The sequence below is a fragment of the Physeter macrocephalus genome, chromosome 11 (genome assembly GCF_002837175.3).
Source record: "Physeter macrocephalus isolate SW-GA chromosome 11, ASM283717v5, whole genome shotgun sequence".
Classification (NCBI taxonomy): Eukaryota; Metazoa; Chordata; class Mammalia; order Artiodactyla; family Physeteridae; genus Physeter; species Physeter macrocephalus.
The window spans coordinates 629,941-644,594 of NC_041224.1; the positions used below are offsets into that span (position 1 = coordinate 629,941).

At 44.9% G+C, this 14,654-nt stretch overlaps 1 protein-coding gene across 1 annotated transcript in view; it reads left to right on the plus strand.

Moving 5' to 3' along the window:
* SH3BGRL2 (SH3 domain binding glutamate rich protein like 2) overlaps positions 1 to 14,654 on the plus strand; it is a 77,307-nt gene that overhangs the window by 3,192 nt on the left and 59,461 nt on the right. Inside the window, exons 2-3 of the mRNA XM_024132966.3 lie at positions 350 to 408; positions 13,288 to 13,735. Coding sequence (XP_023988734.1) covers positions 350 to 408; positions 13,288 to 13,735 — 507 coding nt within the window. The remainder of the gene's footprint in view (positions 1 to 349; positions 409 to 13,287; positions 13,736 to 14,654) is intronic.

The following is a 14,654-nucleotide window of genomic DNA, read 5'->3' on the forward strand; positions in this document are numbered from 1 at the left end:
CGAACCCGGTTCCCCTGCATCGGCAGGCGGACGCGCAACCACTGCGCCACCAGGGAAGCCCCTCCTCTCCCTTTTTACACTAAAGAAAGCTCTATATTTACTGCTCTATATTTAAAGCTCTATATTTACTGCTCTGTGCCTTGTTTTCTTCCTCCCGAATGACATTAACAACCTATCCTGAGACTCCATTTGGTTCCTGAGTGCCTTCCGTATTCTTTTCTGTTACTGCATCCTTTGTTCATCAGTCCAACACTTTTGTTGCTATTTAGTCTCAAAACAAGCGGTTTTGCTCGTATTATCGTATTGGTGGCTCTTTTTGCCTTTGTTCATGCCCTTCTGGTCCTCGTAGGCATTTGAGGTCCTGAGGTCTGCTAAGGTTTTCCGGTGGGGCGGAGGCCGGGAACCCAGGTACGGCTGATTCCCCAAAGAGTCCACTTCCCTTTGGTGGAGATGAGGATACTGAGGAACCCAACTCAGCTGTTATCCCTCAGATCCAGCCCCAGGCACCCTGGGCTTTTTCCTGTTTAGATGGAGATGTGTAATGAACAAGGGGAGGGTGCAGCTTTAACACAGCTTGGTTTTTAACTTTTGGTTTATTCCCTTCCCGTCTCTAGAAGGTACAAATGGGAATCGTTTCCCTCTTGTGCTAACTTAAAGGCAATTAAGAAAGAAAAACCAACACAAGATTTTACTAATATTCCAAAGACATACCATTTGGTTGAAGAAAGATTTTACTGCACACTGAAGCTGGAGCTTCCATTTTCAAATTTAATGTTTCAGATTTCTCAGAAGAGCTTTAAATATTTAGTACGTGAGTTTTCTTTAGGCTGACTTTTTTCCGTGCTCATCTCCAAAACTCTTAACACACACATTCTCTCCTTTTCTTTTTCTGCTGTGTTCCATTCATCAGTCTCACAGGAGCCAGGTTCTGCCTTTTTTTTTTTTTTTTTTGAGATAAACAAATGTTCTTTCTTTCTTGCTAGGTAATTCTTTTGCAAATATATTCTTTCAAAGTTCATTTCTTAAGTTATCTGTCCTATCTCTGCCCTATTCATTAAAAAAAAAAAGGTGGATAAACCATTTTGGTTAAATTAAAAGTTTTTTGCCTTTCCCTACAACAACTTTATTCTGACCTTTGAGAGTAATATGGCACAAAGAAACTAATGCAATGACGTGTGTTTATCATCTAATCCACGCATGCTAGGTACATGACTGTCGCCTGGCTTGTGAACTGCTTAAGCTTCAGCACATGCAGAATAAATTAACCGAGCTCTGAACAGATCACTTATTAGTCCTTGGAGGATAACTGTCTCATAGGAATCTGGAGCCCTGTGTGAGGGGTCAGCATCCTTTTCAGCCTTGGAGTTGGGAGCAAGGACAAAGCAATGATGACTTCCTGGCCTGAAAGGAAGGGAAGGGGCTCATGAGAGAGAAAAGGAGCATGTGTGGGAAAAGAAGATAGAAGAGCAAAAGTGAGAGCAAGTAAGGAAGAAAAGAGTGGGAAGAAAGGAGAGGAATGGAAGATACTGCAAGAAAAGAGCAGAAAGGGTCTAAACTATGTTACAGACGTTATGTCTGGTGGAAAGAACTCTCCTCTCAGGGTTGGAAACCATGTTTTCCACTTGTGTAGCTTCTGCACATGGCGCTATCCAAAGAATCTGAGGAATTGGGTTGTAAATCAAGAACTCTGGGAAATACAGTGGCTCTTTTTATTAGTAGCTATTATTTGCAAATGCTTACCATGTACCAGGCCCTTATTCAAGCACTTAGCACGGGTTATGCCATTTAATTCTTACCCCAAGCCTAGGAATTGGATTTTATAATTATCTCAGTTTTCCTGCTGTGGAAACTGAGGCAAGGATGCGAATTAACTTACCCAAGGTCACACTGAGCAAATGACAGTTACTGTTTTTTGCCACTCACCCTGTCTTCCTTGCTGGCACAACCCCAGTAGTTTGGGTTGGCTATATGCCCACCCTCCACCCCAATCCTTGGGGATAAAGACCTAAACCCATCTTGCCCCTGGTACTCTCCCCTTCCTGATATGTACTTTCCCAGCCTCCCTTGGCCATGTGACCCAGTTCTGATCAAAGAGGTTTAGGGAGAAACCCACTGGGGGGCTTCTGGGAAAGCTTTTCCTCTGTGATAAGAGGAAAGCATATTTTCTGACTGCCCTCTTCTTTCTTCCTACTTGGGATGCTAGTATGACAATGCCAGCCTTGTGGCTGAGGCAGCCACCTTGCAACCATGAGGCAACGAGCCCAAGGAAGAACATCGCTATGCTGAGGATGGCACACTGGAAAGTGGAAAGTGTCCTGGGCTTTGAGGACATTGCTGAGTTGTGGTGATAAACCGGGATTCACCTCCCTATCCTCTTCTTGTTATGTTATGTACATTTCACATCAAACGTCACGATTGCTGCTGGAAATTTGTTAGATTTAGCCAAACCTACAGCTGCATCTATGTCAACTATTATGGGAACAGAAGTGGATTTTGGACACAGGAAGCCTGTTTCTGTTTTGGGCTGATAGGCCGCTATTTCAGGATCACAGAATTCTGTCTGCTTCAGCACCTCCCACCCTCAACCTTGACTCCACATACACAGTTGTTAGGCTGGATTGAGGAACAAAGGCAAAATGTAGCAAACTGTAGGAAAATAGACACTGATGAGATTTTTAACTACCAAAAATATTACTTATTCTACTAAAACCGGAACAAACATGATACATATTGCAAGTGAACTTTAGATCATACTACAGATTCCTTTCCAAGGACCCATACTCCATGTCTCTGCACTGTTCGCACATCACCACTCACTCACTGGCCTTTGTGCTTCTATCCAGGACTTCAGTTTGTGCTAAAACTGTTTTATTCCACCACTAATGCACACACTCTGTTTTATGAATCTTCATATACCCAACATCTAGTAGAGTGCCTGGTACCTAGTAGGAATTTGATACATACCAGCGGTGTGGAATTAAAATTGCATAATATCCCCTCTATTGAACAGCTATCCAATTTACATGCATCTCAGGAACTACAAAGACATATTCATATTTTTATGGTCCTGAGAGATGATTTCTTAATAATTATTAAATATTTAAAGAAATGCACATTGCTTAAGAGAGGAAGTTTGATAAGTCGCTAATAGAGAGCAGGTGCTCTACAAATAAACCGAACTGAACAGATTGGCTTTTAAAAAGCTACACGTTCGGGGCTTCCCTGGTGGCACAGTGGTTAAGAATCTGCCTGCCAATGCAAGGGACACGGGTTCGAGCCCTGGCCTGGGAAGATCCCACATGCGGTGGAGCAACTAAGCTCGTGTGCCACAACTACGGAGCCTGAGCTCTAAAGCCCACAAGCCACAACTACTGAGCCCATGTGCCACAACTACTGAAGCTCGCATGCCTAGAGCCTGTGCTCCTCAACAAGAGAAGCCACGACAATGAGAAGCCCACGCACCACAACGAAGAGTGGCCCCTGCTCACCACATCTACAGAAAGCCCGCGCACAGCAACGAAGACCCAACTCAGCCAAAAATAAAAAATAAATTAAATAAATAAATAAAAAAGATTTTAAAAGCTACACGTTCACCACATGATCCAGCAATCCCACTCCTGGGCATATATGCAGAGAAAACCAAAATTAGAAAAGATAATGGCACCCCAATGTTCACTGCAGCACTATTTACAATAGCCAAGACATGGAAGCAACCTAAGTGTCCATCGACAGAAGAATGGATAAAGAAGATGAGGTACATATATACAATGGAATAGTACTCAGCCATAAAAAAGAATGGAATAATGCCATTTGCAGCAACATGGATGGACCTAGAGATTATCGTACTATGTGAAGTAAGTCAGACAAAGACAAATATCATATGATTCACTTATATGTGGAATCTAATTTTTAAAAATGATACAAATGAACTTATCTACAAAACAGAAACAGACTCACAGATACTGAAAACAAACTTATGGTCACCAAAGGGGAAATGTGGAAGGGGGATAAATCAGGAACTTGGGATGAACATACACACACTACAGTATATAAAAGAGATAACCGACGGGGCCTACTGTATAGCACAGGGAACTCTACTCAATGTCTTGTAATAACCTATAATGGAAAAGAATCTGAAAAAGAACGAATATATGTATAACTGACTCACTCTGCTGTACATCTGAAACTAACTAACACAACATTGTAAATCAACTATACTCCAATAAAATCTTTTTTTTTTTTTTTTTTTTTCTTTTTGCGGTACGCGGGCCTCTCACTGTCGTGGCCTCTCCCGTTGCGGAGCACAGGCTCCGGACGCGCAGGCTCAGCGGCCACGGCTCACGGGCCCAGCCGCTCCGCGGCACGTGGGATCCTCCCGGACCGGGGCACGAACCCGCGTCCCCTGCATCGGCAGGCGGACTCTCAACCACTGCGCCACCAGGGAAGCCCCAATAAAATCTTTAAAAAAATAAAAAGCTACATGTTCTGGGAAATGTAAATTGTGGTTCAAGTAAAATAAGGCATTCCCACTACATTGTTCTCAGGGCAAGAGGAATTTAATGGGTTTTTCAAATGTGTCTGGTTTATAACCGGAAAGCAATTAACACTAGAAGGACTAGAGCTTCACTATTAAGTGCTTCATTTTGTCATAAACTTAGTGATACCTGGGCCAGATCACGGCTTCCCAGTACAGTGAGTGCATTCACAGAGAATTCTCATTCCCTGACCTTGGAGTTAAATGGGATTCCGCTTAATGCAAAAATGCCTTTCCTCTAAATAGATGCTATTTAAACCAGACAGCTCTCATGGCAGTGGAGACCAACGCAGAGTGATGGCTGCAATTTAAGTTGCTCTGAATAAACCGGCTAGAGATGCATGCAAAACGGAGGAAAAGAAGGGGTAACCTAATCAAGTGCTCTGTGTTTTTTGTCGCCCTTTGATTTTACTTTTTAGGAAAGAGTTGAGAAATTTAAAGGTAAAGAGCTCATTGTTTTTTTCAAAATCATTACAGCTCAAGGTATTTAGAAGTACTAAAAGCAAATGTTCATTATTTCCATTGAGTAGGCCCTTCAAAATCATAGGAAAAGCAATAATAAAAAGTAATAACTGCTACAACAGCATGACCTTATATTTGCTTAACCTGACTTTTCCATCTACTCTAATTGAAGCTATATATAAACTTTTTCTTATACTTGCTCTGTTGCAATTATTCTAAATGGCTTTATGCCTAGCATAATGAGAAATTATAATGAACTGAAAACTCATTAGCTATGTATTCATGAGGAATCAAAATAATTTCAAAACTCAACAACCTAAATGTAAATTTTTGTTTATTATAATATGGCATTCATTTATAAAGTAATGAACTAAAAATCAAAATATTGTAGAGTATTGGGAGTTCCTCTAATTTGCCGAGAACTATTTAAGCAATATCAACTTTTAACCTTTATCTTGTTATGGTGACATCATCTCTTGATCTGGAATGGAATCTTGGAGGGGGTAGGGGGAGATGTGTACACACACGCACACACACGTGCGTGTGTGTGTGTATATATATGTATCTCCAAAAAAACTGATTAGGAGAGTCCTACAAGATTAAAAAACAAAATAAAACAAAAAAAATAGTCCTTTCCTTCAAGCACCTAGCATACTCTTGTTCAGTTTTCATCTTCCTGAGAAGCCATAATCTCCATGAGGGTGAGGTAGGAGATAGATGGGCCCCTGGGCCAGACAGCTGGTGTTTGTCAAGCAGAGTAAAATTGAAGCTTTGTTCTCACCCAGACACTCCAAGGACAAAGCTGGATGCAAGAGCCGAGCTCTGCTGAAGTAAAGAGATAAGATGACCACTCCCGAGGTCAAGAAACACTTCCCTGTCTACACATGCGCAGGAAGGTTCCTTGGGGGTCAAAAAGGGAGGGGGCACCACCCCATAATAAGTGTGGACATGCACCCGCAGGCCTCTGCAGTGGGATCCATCTTGGCAAAAAGTTGCTCACCCATCTTAGGGAAGGAGGGTCCTAGGACTGGTCAGGTGTGAAAAAAGAAACAAGATAATTGGCCAAAGGTAAACAAAGACTCAGAAGGACTGTCCTATGTAAGTGATCCAAATCACCACTTTACTGCAGCTCCTCCTCATTAGAGAGGATGCCTAGCTTCTGACTTAAATAAACTTAGATAAATAAACTGCTTTTCTGTATGCTCTCCCATACGTTGTGCTGTGTCTCTAATAATAAACTTTGTACCTGTTTTTACAGTTTTTGCCTCCTTGAAACATTCTTGCTTTCACTGGGGGTAAGAGCCAGGGGAACTTTGCTTCTAGCCTCTAGCCCCTGATGGTTTAGTGGCTAGGATTCCCGGTTTTCATCCAGACTACCCAGGTTCAGCTCCTGGGCAGGGAACTAAGATCTCTCTTCAGGACCGCTGACTGCTGTCTCTCCAAGATCAACGGTAGGGACTATGTGTGACTCAGTGCTGAGTCCTCAGCATCTAGCATAGCACGTGACACACACTGAATGAGTACAGCTGCAAGAAATTAACTGCATGCAAGGCTTTTAGCTCTTCCTGTGGTTATCAGCAGACCTCGAAGCTTCCTTGTTATAATTCCAATAGCACTCCAAGATGGCTTGTGCATTCACCTATCTCCTCCTAACTTTTGTCAGATTCTAGTGGGAATAAGGTATTGGGGAAATGAAAGTGTTTTCTCCTGTCAGAGAGGATAGGGAACCCTACTGATTGGGTTGAATGTGAACTGATTCAAGAATATGTCCTGGTGTGGAGAAAAAGGAACCTTCCTACACTGTTGGTGGGATGTGAATTGGTACAGCCACTATGGAGAACAGTATGGAGATTCCTTAAAAAACTAAAAATAGAACCACCATAGGACCCAGCAATCCCACTCCTGAGCATATATCTGGAGAAAACTATAATTCGAAAAGATATATGCACCCCAACATTCACTGCAACACTACCTACAATAGCCAAGACATGCAAGCAACCTAAATGTCCATCAACAGATACATGGTTAAAGAAGATGTGGTATATATACATACAATGGAATATTCCTCAGCCATAAAAAGAATGAAATAATGCCATTTGCAGCAACATGGATGGACCCAGAGATTATCATACTAAGTGAAGTAAGCCAGAGAGAGAAAGACAAATATCATATCATGATATCACTTATATGTGGAATCTAAAAAAAAAAAAAAAAAATACAAAAGATACAAATGAACTTATTTACAAAACATAAAGAGACTCACAGACATAGAAAACAAACTTATGGTTACCGAAGGGGAAAGGGGGTGGGGGATGGACAAATTAGGAGTTTGGGATTAGCATATACACACTACTGTATGTAAAATAGATAACCTACAAGAACCTACTGTATGGCACAGGGAAATCTACTCAACATTTTATTTATTTTATTTTATTTTATTTTTTTTTGTGGTACACGGGCCTCTCTCTGTGTGGCCTCTCCCGTTGCGGAGCACAGGCTCCGGACGCGCAGGCTCAGCGGCCACGGCTCACGGGCCCAGCCGCTCCGCGGCATGTGGGATCCTCCCGGACCGGGGCACGAACCCGTGTCCCCTGCATCGGCAGGCGGATTCTCAACCACTGCGCCACTAGGGAAGCCCCTACTCAACGTTTTATAGTAACCTATACAGGAAGAAAATCTGAAAAAGAATATACATACGTATATGTATATATAATATACACACACACACACATATATATATATCTGAATCACTGTGCTGTACACCTGAAACTAATACAACATTGTAAATCAACTATACTTCAATTAAAAAAAAAAAAGAATATGTCCTGAATGTTGGTTTCAAGCCTAATTCCTTGTTTTACCATTTTCCTCCAGTTCTTAAACATGAGGGCTGAAAATTCCATCCAATTCAGGGATTGCTTAGTATGGTTCTGTCAATTAAGATTTTATTTTATTAAGAATAGACAGAATGGGCCCGATGAAGCCACATAAAAGCAGCGAATGAATTCTCTTACAAAATTCAAGCCGCCTTACTTGACTTCATTGCTGCTTCATTTCACTAATACTCCTCTTCTCTTAAGTATGGTCTCTAAACTTCAGTAACATCAAAAAGATTTTGTTAAGTACTTTAACAGAACATGGCACTGTACAAAGAGGCTCATATGAACCAGATCCTTGTTATTTAGCAAGTTCAAATCACAGACATGAGACAGAAATATTTACAGGATTTATATGCTTTATGCAAATGAAGGCCATTCCTTGATTTACTTTGCGTGACTCAGAACAGCTAATACTTTGTGAGTCCTGACTGTGTCCCAGGCACTGTGTGAAAAGCACTTTACTTACATCTTCCCCACTAAGCCCCCAACAACAGCTCGGAAGGGGAGGTATTGGAAAGTTACCTAAACTGCCTAAGGAAGCTCATACAGCTGGGACATCAATCCAGGTCTGACTCAGAGGCCCGTTCCTTAACCACTCTGACCTATCCCTGCCCTACTCCTGCCCTTTGGCTTATAACCTCCACTCCCACAAATCTGTCGCCTACTAACAGCCAGATGTGCTCACTCAGCTTTCAGGGGAGCTACTGGCTGGAGGAGGGCAGGGATTGTCACACGCACGGTGTGGTGACCGACATTCTTTAAGAAGTGAAATTCCTGGGACTTCCCTTGTGGTCCAGCGGGTAAGACTCCGCACTCCCAATGCAGGGGACGCAGGTTCAATCCCTGGTCAGGGAACTAGATCCCGCATGCATGCCGCAACTAAAGATCCGGCGCAGTGAAACTAAATAAATAAATGTGTGGGGTTCTTTTAAAGTGAAATCCTTGGGGAGCTAGACAGTCTTGGATTAAGTGCTGTTAAGAACAGGCAGCCCTGACAAAACAGAACCATCAATCAGACTCAATGCCACTCTAAAAATATAATCTGGACAGTTGGGGGACTCCAGACTGTTTCAAAGAGCTCTTCATTTAATCTGTAGATAAACCTGAAAGAAGAATGTTTCTGTTCCCTGACTCCCCTGCAAGCTTCTGTCCTTGTTCATCCTCTTATTACTTCTCAACTTCCAATTAGAAAAGACTAGATCATCCCCTCTACTGCCTCATTAGCTAGTGTCCCCTTGGGCTGCTACCTCTGCCCTCCTGCTGGAAGTGCCCTCATAAAGGTCAGCAATGATAACAAACCATCGTTATAATTACACCCGGTGCTTCTTGTGGCTTTACTGGGAGCCAAACACCAGGCTCAGAGCTTTATTTACGTTGGAGGGAGAAACCTGGAGAACCTTGGGGCTGTATGGGACTTGCAGATGGTTTGGGCTTGGCTGCCTCAGTTTTTAAAAAGCGAGTCAATATTGAAAGCTCAGAATATTTTAGACAAAATTCTGTATTTTTGAGCAGCGTTGTCCAGTTTGCTACAGTCCTCTCGGTGAACACATGTGCACTTGGACCTACCCCATCCTCTCATTTACGTCACCTGCCTGACCCCTATAGGAACAGGATTTACTATCTGCGCTTTACATAGATATTCTGGCCGGGATTGTGTAGCTGCCAGGAAAAGAGACGTTATACACCTTAAATTTACCCAATGTTATATATCAATTATATGTCAGTAAAACAAAGGAAAAACCCCACTCTCGCCAGATGTTCTATCACGACTTGTAAAAGGGATCGATTTCTAGGCAATGCAGGAGCAGCTTCCATGATGCCTAATGGCCTACTCCATTTTCTGAGTTCTGTCTTAAGTTTCAGCCACCTGCTCTATCTGCAGACTTGACTTGTCAGATCAGCACGGAATCCTCTCTGTGCTATGATACCCTGGTGGTGATCTTGGACTCTTAGCTTATGTTCCAGATTGCTTTCTACTCTGTCACTCTCTGGGTCCCAACTCTGTACTGGCTATTGTGGGTTCCTGCACTGCTAACACTGTCCTGAATACAAGCTTTAAAGATAAACCTCTTCACCCAGGGTCCAAAAAACAGAGCTAACTATGACCAGAGTAATCTTCTCAAAGCACAGTTCGTTTTTTTTTTTTAAAGACTTGGTTTTAACAAATTTGTTTTAAAAAAAATTTTTTTGTGGCTGTGTTGGGTCTTCCTGGCGGTGTGCGGGCCTCTCACTGTGGTGGCTTCTTCTTCTCCTTCTTCTAGGTGCACGGGCTTCAGTAGTTGTGGCATAAGGGCTTCCGTAGTTGTGGCTCACAGGCTCTAGAGCACAGGCTCAGTAGTTGTGGCGCACGGGCTTCAAAGCACAGTTCGTTTTTTTTTTTTTAAGACTTGGTTTTAACAAATTTGTTTAAAAAAATTTTTTTTTGTGGCTGTGTTGGGTCTTCCTGGCGGTGTGCGGGCCTCTCACTGTGGTGGCTTCTTCTTCTCCTTCTTCTAGGTGCACGGGCTTCAGTAGTTGTGGCATAAGGGCTTCCGTAGTTGTGGCTCACAGGCTCTAGAGCACAGGCTCAGTAGTTGTGGCGCACGGGCTTAGTTGCTCCGCGGCATGTGGGATCTTCCCGGACCAGGGCTCGAACCCGTGTCCCCTGCATTGGCAGGCGGATTCTTAACCACTGCAGCAGCACCAGGGAAGTCCTCAAAGTATAGTTCTGATCATATCCTTTTCTTCCTCAGAATGCTTACAAATTAAGTACAACCTTCTTAAGGCCCTTTGGGTTGCACAAAACAGAAACCTATTTGGGGCGACTTAGGTTAAGATGAGGAATTTATGATATGAATACAGGACTATGACACAGGCCTCCAGAGCAGGGATACAGGAACAGGCTGAGCCATAAACAGGGACTGGCAAACTTCTTCTGTAAAGGGCTACAGAGTAAATGTACTAGGCTTTGCAGGCCATATGGTTTTTGGCATTCTGCCAGAGACAATAGGAAAACTATTGTGTTCTAATAAAACTTTATTTACAAAACAGACAACCAACTGGATTTGACACACAGGCCAGAGTTTTAGGGCCCCTGGGCTAAAGCATATCAGGACTCTCTGAAACATCTCCATCGCCCTCCACTCGCCTGCTTTGTTGTTCTCTTCCTGTTGACTACCTTCCTCAACTTCTCTGGTTCTCACGTTGGAGCAGGGCTTCTGAAAGCACTGAGCCTCCACGACACAAGATGAAGTTCAAGCGTTCTCTCTCTCTCTTAGTCCTTATTTTATTTTTTTATTATTTTTTTTTCAAAATTTTATTTATTTTTTATTTATGGCTGTGTTGGGTCTTCGTTCCTGTGCGAGGGCTTTCTCTAGTTTCGGCAAGCGGGGGCCACTCTTCATCGCGGTGCGCGGGCCTCTCACTGTTGCGGCCTCTCTTGTTGCGGAGCACAGGCTCCGGACGCGCAGGCTCAGTAGTTGTGGCTCACAGGCTTAGTTGCTCCGCGGCATGTGGGATCTTCCCAGACCAGGGCTTGAACCCGTGTCCCCTGCATTGGCAGGCAGATTCTCAACCACTGCACCACCAGGGAAGCCCTAGTCCCAATTTTAAATCCTTAGGGAAGAGATGTTGCCTGGCCTTGCTTGGCTCAGACGCTCACCCCTCAACCTATCAGCTGTGGCCAGGGCTCTAGGTCTTGCTCTATGAACCAGGGGCGTGTTGGGAAACCACCCCTACAAGCTCTTGGATCAAAGCCGAGGAAGAGATTCCAGAAAAAGGCAGGGAGTTAGGCAGACAACCCAGTGAGAGGCTCTTGCTGCATTCAACCAAAGCTGTATTTTCAGCATTGCCCCCTGTTAGGACCCTGATTTTCCTTCCTGAAGCAAAACGGACCCTTTGCTGTTCCTATAGACCCTGCATATTCCATCTTGCATCCCGTCTATCTGACAGCAGAAATTCTACTCACCTTTAAAGTCTCTTCTACAAGGCCACCTTTTCCCTCTATTTCCTTTATATCCATACAACACTCTACTGGTACAGTGTATCTCGTTCTGTCGCTATTTCGGTACCTGACTTTTTGTTTTGCAGACAATAGGTGCTCTGCTGACTGAGGAAATGACTTATTCAGCTTTTCACCCACTCTGGTACCTGTTAGAGCACAGGCTCTGAGTTCTCATTCGTTGAGTTTAACCACATCCTCAAAGCTGAATAATTCCAAACCAAAGAAATTGAGACTTTTATAAAGTTGCATTTATACAGGAAATACAATATCTACCTTTAAGAAAATTATTGTAAAAGTAATAAATATTCATTTCCACGTTTACAGTGGCCAAATTAAAGTAAATCTGCAGAGAGAGATTATCTACAGCCAGCAAAATTTATAGTTAAAATTGTTGAACAGTAAGAAGAAATAAAGTCCCATTAGCACTGTATCTTGTCACTGTACTAAATAAAAAATGGAATACTACAGACATGACTTCTGATAAATAGGGACGGTTATACACTTGAAATATTCAAAATCGTTCTAAAAAACAATGCTCCAAAACGACTAGTGTTTGTGCAAGAATTTTACCAAAGAGCCGGAGACCTCATCATCCAATTTGTTTCTAGAATCTATTAATTAACATTGCTCCCAGAACTCTGCTAAAACTCCCCTGCTGAAAGGAAGAAAGTAAATACAGTACTGCAGGGAAAACGGGTTCATTTTCACGGAGCTGCGAGAGGCTTGCGCTTTCGTGAAACAGAAAACACTTGCTGAAGAACTATTCCTAACCTCTTAGCAACTACATAAAAGCTTTTTATTTTAACAGCATCCTCCTGGGAGACTGCGCTGGAATGTGCAACAGGTCTGGAAAAAGGCACAGATTTGGCTCAACTGTAAATATCAGGTGCACAGAGGCGAAGCCACTGTGTAGGGGAGAGGGTGGGGCGGGAGGGGTCCTGATTCCCGATGCTGATAGTAGGATTCTAATTTCGCTTGGTATTTATTTTTTCTGCTACCATTACAGTTTTGCTAGAAAAATTAAATATCGGCTGCGCTCTCACTTGGGTTTCTAATTTTCGGCGTCTACCGAAAAAGAAAACCTCTCATTTACCCCGCAAAGAATCACCTTTCCGCACCTCCAGAGCCGCTGGGAAAAGAGAGGAGCGCGCGTCCTCACCGCCCTTACCGTGCCCACCTCCCCGAGCGCCCGGCCCGCCCCACCCCGCCGGCCGCGCCCGGCCCGCCCCACCCCGCCGGCCGCGGGTCGCTGGGGCTTGCTGGGCGGGCAGCACACCCGGAGACGATGGGTCTCCGCGGCACCACTACGTCTGTGGACGTTTCTGGGAGGGCATGCTCCACACCAGGGAACCACAACACTGAAACCCCAGCTCGGACTTTGAACCAAGCTCTTCTTGCCTAGTTTTCTTTTTCCCCCCTCGTCTCGCCAGGATCCTCGCCACTCCCGTCATAGCTTCTTCCCGGCCTCGGGTGGCCTTCCAGCCACCTGCGCGCGTCCGGCATCGACGCGCAGCGAGGAGGCGGTTGGTAGGACCTCAGTCCACCGCCATCCCAGGGAGCTGCGGAGACTACAACTCCCATCACGCCCCGCAGCCGGCTCCCTCCCCTCCCCTCTGCCCCTCCTCTCTACCTTGGCCGGCGGTCGGGAAGCTCTCAGCTTTTATCTGCAGACCGGGCGGGAGGGATCCGGATCCCTGCGATCTTCCCAGACCGGAGCGCTGTGCCCGGCGGTGGCGGTGGCGGTGGCGGCGGCTCTCAGCTGAGTTCTGCCTCCGCGTCCGCGCCAGCCCGGAGCCTCCGGGGGCCGACGGTCAGTCCCGGCGCGGCGAGAGGATGGTCATCCGCGTGTTCATCGCCTCCTCCTCGGGCTTCGTGGCGGTGAGCACGTAGGGGACCGGGTCTGCGTGGTAGGGGCAGCGGGGCGCCGATCCTGCGGGAGGCGCGCGGCTCTCGCCCCTGTGCGTCTCGGCGCGCTGCGCGTCCGGCGGCGAGAGCCGGCGCCCGGCAGGTGAACCATCATCCTCGGACAATGAATAGGGCGGGGAGCCAGGGTTGGTGGGGGACCCCGGACTCACCCACGTGCCCACCCTGCGCGGCCTGAGAGGGAGACAGGAAAATGGAGTCGGCGGGAAGCCCCCAGCTCCAGTTGAGTGGCTCGGGGATTTGGGGATGGGTGGTCCGAGAACTTCGGGGGTCCCGCTCCCCTTGGTGTCAGTTCTTGCCGATTTGGGACACTCAGCCCGGTTCCGTGTTGTACGGGAGCTTGTCAGGCTGCTTGGTTTGCTAACGCGGCTCCTGAATGGAACAAGTTTAAGTGGAACTTGTTCTCCACCCTCTGTGCCCCGCCACCAGGCACGTTTCTTCAGTTTTATACCTGCGCAGAGAGAACAGTAAACCAGGTTTGTCCTGTCGTGCCAGGGGTTTTTGTTTTGTCTTTTTTTTTGGCCTCGGGTACTGTAAATATTTTTACATCTGTATGTAAAATGTGGTGCGTTTGGTTTCTTTCCCCCAGCAATGCTGTGCTCAGTTTCATCTTGGGGATATATAAATTGTGGTCTCTTTAGTTATTTTAAGCTGTTTTGTTTGGTCGATATTCTTGAATTTTTTTTTAGGAAGACGTTACATAGCTAGATGTCGGACTTTAGGGGAAAATTCAGTAATATACTTGATAGCCCACTGAATAAGACAGGTAGCAATATGTTCTACACGAGTATGAAGATTTGGTTACCTTAGCTAAGAGTAAAACTCTAGATTTAAGAGGCTCTTTGGTGAGATACAGAATCAAATACATCAAAAA